The 11,020-nt window shown below is 29.4% G+C and overlaps 1 protein-coding gene across 1 annotated transcript; it reads right to left on the bottom strand.

The window, feature by feature from the left end:
- Positions 1–355: 355 nt before the first annotated feature.
- On the bottom strand, positions 356–1,734 carry LOC106356477. Its single transcript, XM_013796229.3, has one exon. It carries the CDS (start codon positions 956–958, stop codon positions 605–607), a length of 354 nt encoding a protein of 117 aa, XP_013651683.1. The 5' UTR covers positions 959–1,734; the 3' UTR covers positions 356–604.
- Between the last annotated feature and the right edge of the window lie 9,286 nt (positions 1,735–11,020).

Genomic DNA, 11,020 nt, shown 5'->3' with positions numbered 1-11,020 from the left:
GTCGCAAAGGGATTATATTATATTATTACAATGATGCAACTGAAAAAGCGCATTTTGTCTCTATACAGCAGGGGGCCTTATTGTTTTCTTATCTGCTTTTCTTTCTCTTTTTCTTTTTAGAGGTTGGATATAAACCTTAGAACATGTTTAAGGGAGGAGGAGAGTTCTTCGGGTGGAGTTCTTATATTCCGTTAAGAACCCTACCCTAAAAACTCCATTAAACATGCTCTTATCTATTTGTATCCTTGGAGAAAGGTTGTGAAGCTATTATGATCTTATCATAGTAGGATTTGAATCGACTGATAAAAATAACTTTAAAACTTCTTTGTACATAAAAGACTGTCTTTCGACCAAGTATATAAAATGTCACATTTCATTAACTAAATAAGACAACACATGATGACATGTAATAGTTAATTAGTGCTCTAACAAAAACAGAAAGCACCAAATATCCTGGGGAAAAAACAAGGAAAGGAAAAGAAAACCAATGTTCCTGAGACAACTTTGGTTAAAAAGGAGCAATCATAGACAACATAATAAACAGCCGTCTAGGAAAAGGTAAGAAAAACTGGACTCTTAGTTGAATATATTGATAAGATTAATTTCAATAATGATTCTCAGGAATACTTTCTAACGTAGGCCTCCAATTTTCATCACCTTGTTCTTCTTCTTCTTCATAAGCCCTGGAGATGTTTCTGCCACTATCTTTAAGAACGTGAGCTAAGTGTTGAATGGAATTGGTACCTTTTTTGTGGCTCAAGATTTGTCTAAGTTCTCCTTTTGTCACCACTACTTTGATCCTCACCACCTTAGACTCTTTTTGTGTTGATCTTTCACTTCCTCCTTCCTCACCGCTACTCCCTTTACCTTCTTCCAATAACTCAACCGGGAGCTCGGGTTCGAGATTGTCCTTCTCTTTTCCAGCAAAGCCATTATGGTGTCTCAGGCAGTTCCCCATTGATATGGCTTCAATGATATATAAAAAGAAGGAGACATGAAACTATGTGGGTTTGTGTGTATATATACAATTGTGAAGGAGAGAGAGAGAGAGAGAGAGAGAGAGAGAGAGAGAGAGAGAGAGAGAGAGAGAGAGAGAGAGAGAGAGAGAGAGAGAGAGAGAGAGAGAGAGAGAACATGCAGAGAAGCGACTTATGCGCCGGAGCAATAGCAATGACTAAGTGTTGTCTGAATTCTTATTTTTATTGGTGTCGTAATTATTATCTTAGATGTTGTCATAACACGGTTTATATCTCTTATACAAGTATCGCAAACTACATAATCACATAGGTGGAATATGGTTCTTCTTGCATGTGTTTTGTCTTTTCACGGTTGTATTGTGTGAGAACAAAATATTGTAAATAAATTTCCTTTTTACTTTGAAATAATTTGAAAGATTTAACTGGAATCAATATGACTATACAAAGGGACTTGAAGTTGAGATATTCTCTTTTTAGTTTTCTAAGATTTGTTTTTTTTTCTTTGTCTAATCGTTAAACTTTATACCAATTTTCTGAGTTTTATTCTATTATAAAGCACAACTTATTACAAAAAAATGATGAAAAAAGGAAAGGTGGTAACTACAAAAGTAACAAACCAAAAATACAATTCAAGCAGAAACATGAAGAAACCAGCCTGAGAAGGGAGAGATAGAAGCATGTCTTTGAATCTTTAATGGATCGATCAACATATAATTTTAGTTCATAAAAATATAGGTCGATTTTTAAATACGTTATATATAAGAATAAAGTAAATGCTTTTTGAGTTGTTATATATGGAGCTCAAACGTAAGTTTATAGGATTATTCGAAAAAAAAACGTAAGTTTATAGTTCACGTACTAGTTTTAACATAGCAATTGTATAGATATAAGAATTAAGAATTAAGAAAATAAATATGGAGCGGTCGAAAATGACCGAGTCAAAAAAATTAAGAATTTTTGAAAATAAATATATAGATTATAATATAAAACTTAGAACTTTTAAACATACTACTAAATTTCGAGCCTTTTTTACAACAAATTTCGAGCTTATAATTTCAAAAGAGACGTCAAATATATATAAATAAAACTATAAACTTTTAAAACTACTTTGTTACATTATTAAATATACCATTAATATTTTTTGAACAGGGCTTATAAATAATTCGAGACGGCCCTGGTACAAGTGCACATGCTAGTTTTTACTTGGAACTGTTATTTCTACTGATAAAAGTCTTTTGTTCTACTTCTAACGGTAGAAGTGTCATTGTCAGGTTCGAATTTTAACAGTTGCAGATAGAGAAATTAGCAACTAGCAACAACCGGTTCTTATCCCTAACCGGAAATTATTATAGGCTTCTTTCCAAATTTTCTTACAATAAAAAAAAACGATTTTGATAGTTTTCAATAAGTTTTTCTAATCACCAATGCGTCATGCTTGCCTTAGCATAAATAACCAGCTCACGATGTTTCTTTTATATTCCAGTCAACATTATTGAAGCTAGTTCAATGGCCATCTTGTGATCTCTTACTAGTTCAAATTCCATTTTTCGCTGCCATAATTTAAAATTAACTATCGTGGCTTATACTATAGTAACATTATTTAGTTAATTACTTGATATATTTAGGTATTGATGAACTTATAGACATGTGAACGTAGTACGGGTAGGTAGCTTCTTGCAAGCTCACTATGAATAATTATGTTCCAGTTCATGAATTTTGGGACCAAACGAAATCAATGAAAATTACGAGAACTTGTAAATTTAATGCAATTTATAATAAGTCGTCTTGGCCTTTAATAATCCAGTTGTCGAAATCCACTATCCATATTTTGAGAATTTAAAATCTTGGCGGAAGCTGCCACTATTTGAAAGGGTTACGAACCTTGGATGTATAGTTATATCAGATTAGCCATAGATAATACATATGAAGGGCCTGAAGGCTTTAATCATATCTCTCTACATAACATCAAAACAAATCTAGGTCCGGCATAACTGAAGTAGTCTTCTCTGTAACGAGTAGAGTTAACCATATTTTGGTTTGTGGTGTATGGTCTTACATACGTTTATCAAATAAAATTAGATTTTACACCAAAATAAAATAAAATTGGATTTTGTCTAAATTTATGATTTGAAGACCAAATCAAATCCAATTCTAATCACCGATCTCCCTTTTTCATTAATGAATAAAATCAAATGCCTGCACTTAAAAATACTAAAGCGAATAAACATACTTAAACTCGAATACTACCAACTACCTGACCTCCATCTCCATGTGCATTTGTTAGTTTTTTCATGTCAAGAACATTGATTGTCGACGTATGTTGTGATTTTTGAAAATGGGCCGAGACGCGGAAAAATAGAGGCCTAAACGCGGAAAAGATCTGACAATTCATAAAGGGTTGTCTTCCACATGGTAGTAGGTCAATTTCACAATAATTTTAATGGCACTGCATGTGAAAAATGTATCGTATATACATATTTTCTTGACGAATTAGCTACTGTATTATATAATCTTTTTAACCTATAATTAAATAATGTTAAATTATGAAGAGTAAACAGACTAATTTCATTTTGTCGTCTTAAATTACTAAAAACGACTAGTCGACTTTATTAACTTATCATAATAAACTAATAAAGTCATTATGCATAACATAAATGAGATATATATGTAACAGAATCAATAAATACTATAGTAGCTTTTATATTTGGATACTATTAAATTTAGCAAAACAATAATTATAACAACTTGTGTTATTTCAACCCCATGTTAGATCGGATAAGTACCATTTTTAGCTTTCTGTTTTCTTGAATACTTGTAAAATATTCTCTTGTATCATACTCTCTTTGTATCATAAAAATGTCTTTTCATGCATATTAAAAAAATATTTAAAATATCATTGTATCTTTTACTCACACGCGAAGGGTCCGATTGTTTGCAACTTTGATGACTTTGGCTTTACAATATTTAGGTTTTAAAAAGCTAATTGTCCCTTCAAAAAAAAAACCCATAAATTGTTGTTTTTGAAAACTATTTACGTAACAATTTACGGGAAGAGTAAAGGCGAGTAAATTCAGTTATTGTGATTTGAAATATTAAAGAAAGTTTTGAGGTTTGATTGATAATTATTTGACTTTAAAGACTTTAGATTTAATATAAAGTCTCAATAGCCAAACCCCAATCGGACCCCAAATATTTTTTCCTCTCTAATTAATATATTAATATAATGAGGTTAAAATGAATATTTATTTAAAATTCTGCACTAAAAACATAAAATGATACTATTTTTGAAAAAAAAAAATCTATAACGATACTACTTTTTATTTAAAATTCTGCAAAAAGAAAGATCGATAATGAGACTTGAGACTTTACTTGGGCCTTAGAGATGACTTCGTCTATTTTAGAGAACGGGTGTAGGGTCGAGATGAGCTTTAAAAAAGATTATGTGAACATACGAGGTATTTTATATTGTTTGAGATAATCCTTCAAATTTTAAAGAACTGAATAATACACCTTCAGAACACTATTTATTATTTCATTTTTATTTTTATAATTATATATATATATGTGTGTGTATAATATTCCCTCTGTTTTTTAATATAAATCGTTTTACAACTATGCACATATATTAAAAAAATCATTAATTTCTTATATTTTCGAAACAAAAACATCATTAATTATTTACCTAACCACAATTCAACCAATAGAAAAATAAAAGAAATTTAAAACAAAAAAATTCCTCTAAAATGACTTATATTAAAAAACGGAGGGAGTAGATGTTAAGAAAGCAGTTACTTAGAATTTGTGGTCACATTTAATCACGTAATACAATTTTAAAAATGTTTTATTTTAATACTTTAAGTGGCATGCATTATTAGTTTTTGAAAAAAATAATAATTCTAGTTAATTATTGAAAATATTGAAAAATAAAATAAGAATTCTTTTTAAAAGTTTTAAAGTCGCTGTTAAATCAGTATCCATTTAACCATTTATTTTAAAGTTGATTGATTCCCTTACAATTATGATCCTCTTAGAGATGCGCCTAACTTCAAATACAGTCCATCGAGGAAGAGTTTATCGAATGGTAACATCCGTCCTGCACCGCACCGCAATTAACAGTAACAAAAATTTCTGCATATACTATATATCTATACTTTTTTATAACTGTCAAAACTGTACCGCAGTCAAACCGCTTGTCCCGCACTGTTCAATCCGCTGTTACCATTCGGAGCCTAAAACTGGGAGTCTTTAAGTCCCTTTTTATCACTTAAAGCAGGATAAAAGGCACCAACTGGTACTGACAAGTTTCAGCTTTTTGATTTCACCTGAAACTAGCTTTAAACTCTCTTTTTTATCAACTTGTTTTTATCGCTTTTCGTTGTCACCTGAAATTTTGGCTTTTAAAACTTTTAACAGTTTTTTTGTTTGTAACTTTTTTTTAAGAACACGACGAATACCTAAATATTTAGAAGTAACACCATTGAATGTAGATAGTTTATTGGCCATTGCTATTTTTTAAATGAGAACACTTAGCTTCGATCGATGATAATATCAGCTAGAGTTGAGTAAGTTTGAGTTAGGAATATAACTCAAAATATTATTAGCCATGAATTAGTTTTAATTTTTTGAATTAATATTTGAGTTATAATGTATTATCCTTGAGTTATAATTTTGAATTACTTTTTATAAAAAAGTTGATAACTCAACTGATAATTCAATATCAAACAAAATTCAATATATTAGAAGTTAAGTTATTTTTTGAGAAATTGCTTAAGATACACTATCTTAAATACCACTTTTAGAAAATACAGCCAATCAAAAATACTATAATATTTGGGTTTATTGATTATTGTTTAGGATTTAATAATACATATTGCAATTTATACGTCAAAAATATTGCCAGTCAATGATTTTGAAAATATAATAATTCATATTTTTACAGTAGATTTACAGTGTCTAACATATAGTTTTTACTATGAATTACATCAAATTATAACTTTTGTTTTAGTTCAACTATAATTCAATATCTCACCGGTGGGAACTTAGAGAGTAGAGACTATACGAACAATAATGTTAATGAGCACACAAAAAATAAAACTAACAATGTTCACCATCTCAAATCTCTCTTTTTTTCATCTCAATTCATTTCAATTTTGTAAAGTGAACTTTATAAAAAAGTTGTTTTTAATGAAGTTACTCGACACCGATCAATCTCCGTCTAACAACAAGACATACAAGTCTCTAACAAATATAGAGACCATAAACTTTAGATTTATCTTCTAATTTTTCCATTGATCTAAAGCGCTTTTTAGTAACTATTTCTGTTAAAAATAAACATATTAATTAGGTGTGTTCAGTTTTTAGATTTGTTCCTTCTTCGAAACCGTAAAGCTGCATTTGAAGATTTTTTTGTTTGTTGGTTTAATGGTGTTTTATTATTATGAGAAGTGTAAGTTTAAATCCTCCTCGTATCTGAATTTTGAAACAGATTTATGTGTTGTTCAAAAAAAAAAAAGAACAAAAAACAGATTTCGGTGGATCGCTCAATTAACCAAATGAAAAAAAAAATCTTAACAGCACAAGTTTGTAAACATTTGGACAAAATTCTGAAATATACCTAATGGCCTCAAAAAAATCTCACACAGCCAAAATAATTCTACATGGACCAAGTAAGTGTAAATGACAATATTGTCATTAATGAAAATGCACTCTCAACCACTAGATCATCTCACATCTCCTTTAATCTTAACCACACTATCATTCTCCTCTCCTTCTTTCTTTCGGCATGGACCCACCTCTTCTTTCTTCAACCGCAGGATCATTTTTCCCATCTTTAATTACGACCACACGATTTCTTTTTTTCTCATTTAGATGTATATAATCAGTATAACTCGTACAACTAAATATGTTAATAAATGATATAACTATTATAACTGATATAATTGGTATATAAATTATATATAATTCATGTATAATATAAAACTGTTGGAACTGACATGACTAATAAATCACGTTTTTCATATGAAATAAATAAAAATATATCTTAATTTATTTATGGTGATAAAATTTCATCTATTTTATTTGAGGGTTTTTAATATTTTGTTATATTATTACATTATACAACTAATGTAAACAAACATCAAACATATTTTTACAAAGTTAAGATGTGAAAATATTGGTAAAACCCCTAAAACTAAATATATAAACAATTGATATAATTTTTATTATATAGTAGACAAGTACTAGTGGTACAACCTCTGTTCGAAACTATGCAAGGCGCTAGTCGAGCGGCAACTCCGAGCCTAGCGAGTTACCAAAAAATCGGGAATTAAGCGGAGTATACGCGGGGACTAGTTTTTTAATATTTTTTATTTTTAAAAATTTAAAACTAAATATATAATGTAAATATTCGTTATAATGTGACAATTTCTATATACTGAAAATTATATCAATAATTAACATTAATAAAAGCTATTGTTTTGGTACTTTTATTATATTGATATTGGATATATATTAACCAATGCATTAAATAGCAAAGAAATCGCTGTCTCCAAGTGGTCCAGTCCATTAATATTTCGCTGAGCAACCCGGGTACGATTCCTCATTATTGCGTAATATTTATTTTACTTTTATCATCTTAAGATACCAAAGTCCCACATCGGCTGTTAAAAAGAAAGGAGCTGAAATGTGACTCTATATATACACTTCTACATGCTACAAAATAGTTAAGGTATTGGGCCAATTATATCTTCAAAAGTAGAAATTTTGGGCCAATTAATCGTTTAATTCGGCCGATTAATCGTTTTTGGACTAAAAAATCGGTTTATTTGGCCGATTAATTTTTTCTGATTTTTTGTCCGATTAGAGCAAAAGCGTGGCGGGTGAGGTCCGTGTAGCGACTAGGCGGGCGCCTAGGCGGCTAGGCGCTCGTGTTTTAGAACAGGGGGTACAACATGTACAACTTTGACATTTCAAAAATTGATAAAACTAATTTGGTATTCCATATGAGAAAAACAATCACATATCCCAATTGGTACGTCCTAAAAAAAATTTCTTAATTTTTTTGAAGTTTTGAAAAATAAAATAAAAATAATTACACAATACCATAAGTTTACATGATCTACATTATACTTTTAAGGTTTGTTAACTTATTTATCCACATAAATTTTGAAAACACATACATGAAATGTATTTTTACGAAATGGATGATTTCATTGTAACCGGGCAATGTCATGTAAACACAAATAAGTGGTACAACTAAGGTAATTGTATTTATTATGTGGTACAACTAATATTTTTCGATTTTACTGCCAAAATACAACTATTCACCAACTAGTATAACTGAAAAACTAGTACAACTATATATCGTTGGTATAACTAGAAAACGGGTACAACTACTTGTTATTTTATTTAGTATTATTTTAAATGTGTATCACGTTTTAAATGTGTATCATGTTTTAAATATTGTACTTGAACACTAACATCGAGTAGTTGTACTAGTTGTACCATTCATATATATCATTATCACTTGTCAATTATTTGTTTATACAATATTTTTTAATTAAAAGTATTATGATATACTGAGTGAACTTTGTTAATTTAAAAAATATAAGAATAAAAAGTTATTTGATCCTCTTGATTATGATATACTTGTCATACATAATTCATTATTTTCTTATAAATTTTTTTTTATAGGCTTTCATCCTCTTGATGGAAATACAATAAACGTTGATATGTTATCTCTTCATATCGAAATATGCAAGTTTACCATATCCTTTTTGTATATGTATTTACAATTGGTCAATTTCTTATCTTATTTTCATGAATGCGTATGCATCCTTTTCGAACTAATGATGATTCTTATATAATATTTTGCATACTCTTCTAAATGTCTTTCTACTGCAACTTTCCGGCTCTGAGGCTTACTTTCTTCGGCTTTGTGACCAAAAATATGATGTTGAATTTTTTCGGAAATGGTACAACTTGTATAACTAATACAACTTGTAAACAAATCATTATCAAATTAACTATTACTGAAAATAAACTATTTATGTATTTTGACACATTCAATCGGAGAAAGATTAGACCAACATGTCTCACTAGTTCCACTATATTATATTTTATAGCATCATTCACACTGAAAACAAAAAACAAAATATCACCATATTAATTACAAAGTTGTACATGTTATACTAGTTCTAGTTGTACTGGTTATACTGGTTTGACTTGTACTAGTTGTTATACTAGTTTAAATTGTACTAGTTTGAGTTGTACTAGTAATATTATGTGTTTTTCTTCACCATGAACTCGAACATAAAACACTAAATTTGATTTCGAATAAGATAGAATTGATTAAATATGACTATAGGTTGATCGATTTGAGATAAGAAAAAGAAAATCAACGAATATTTGAATAAAATTTTTGATTTTGCTTTTAAGTGAAGAAGTTAAAGAAACATAAATGGAGGAAGAGGAAGAAGAAAAAAAGAATTTGGGTTACAACCGGGTCGGGTTATTGGGTCAAATTACAGGTCGAATAATAGTGGCACGAATAGTAAATAAGTTGATGTCTTTTGGTTTTTTAGTTATTTACCTTTGTTTTGTATTTAAATTTTAATGTAAAAAAATAAAAAAAAATAAAAGAGGGCTAAATCAGATTTTTTTTACCAGTGTGGTCCATCTGAGAATTTGATCCTAGACATTTGGATATTTTGCTTATATTTTCACTAACAGTTCTATCTATGTATTTCGTATTAACTCTCCCATAAAGAAAAATATAATGGTTATTCTGAAATCATAAATTGCACACACCACTATGTTGGTTGGGATTTAATAGTTTCATTTAAATTTTCCATCAAATCAAGGCTGTCCACAATTCCATTAATTTGGGTAGTTGATTAATGGAAACACCATATATTTATGTAAGTGGTAGTTGTAGAATTAACAACACATGAAGGGGGGATCCCTTTCTCAAAGAAACTAACATTATGATGATGTAGCACAATTTTTTGTGTATACTTTTTATGAAATTTTTTCGTATTCTACCGATTAATTATACCCATGCTGATTAAGATTAAGATTAAGATTAAGTTTGCGAGAATAACAGTTTTTCTGCTACTTTTAAGCAGTTGTCTTTCTTATAAGGACTCCTTGGAAATTAATGGAATTGTGACCAAGTGAAACAGTGATAGGGTTGATGCTTGAGATGATTTGTTTCCTTGTATAGAATAACAAAAAAAAATCTTCAACAATAAGAAATCACTCGCCAATATCAATTGGTTACAATAATAAATGGATGTGCTTGGATGTATAACAAGTATCTTTCTTTTGCTAGACCAACATTTTCTTCCGTTAAAAATTGTGTTGGTCGCAGTGGCTATGCATTAGAAGAGTTATTCAGTCAACCTGGGTTCGAGGTTCCCTCTCTACTTCTTTTATAAAATTAATATTAGTTTATTAATTATTATTTTAAACCGCAATTGACAGTTCAGCTCTAAGTAAGCCTCAATTAATGGAGATGTCATCATCCACAAACGTTTGACTAACAAAAAAAAGTTAACGAATGATTTAACCTAGTTTTATTAGTTCGTGTATGTAATTTAAAATAAATCTATGTTTATGTATGTTTTTGCATATGTCGTCAGTATATGTATTGATCGGGACCTGAAAGTTCTATTGAAGTATGAATTGGTTGTTTTTCCTATGGGTGACCAAGTGAAACAGTGATAGGGTTGATGCTTGAGATGATTTGTTTCCTTGTATAGAATAACAAAACAAATCTTCAACAATAAGAAATCACTCGCCCATATCAATTGGTTACAAAAGTAAAAGGATGTGCTTGCATCTATAACAATTATCTTTCTTTTACTGGACCAACATTTTCTTCCGTTAAAAATTTCTCACAATTTTGTATAACCAGTTTTTTCTTTAAAAGTGATATTAGACGGCTCCGTTTTCAAAAATTGTTATTTTGCTTGTAAAACAAGTTAGAATCATTTTCTCCAAAATAATAAGTTTGATCATAGAGGACGTATTGTTTTCATCAA

Source organism: Brassica napus, chromosome A1 (genome assembly GCF_020379485.1).
Source record: "Brassica napus cultivar Da-Ae chromosome A1, Da-Ae, whole genome shotgun sequence".
NCBI classification, from domain to species: domain Eukaryota; kingdom Viridiplantae; phylum Streptophyta; class Magnoliopsida; order Brassicales; family Brassicaceae; genus Brassica; species Brassica napus.
Note: the sequence above shows the minus strand (reverse complement) of the source record. Positions and strands in the feature narration are given on the sequence as shown.

Bases quoted from the DNA above. Each gene is read 5' to 3' on its own strand.
- LOC106356477 (XM_013796229.3), bottom strand. From the start codon at position 958: ATGGGGAACTGCCTGAGACACCATAATGGCTTTGCTGGAAAAGAGAAG.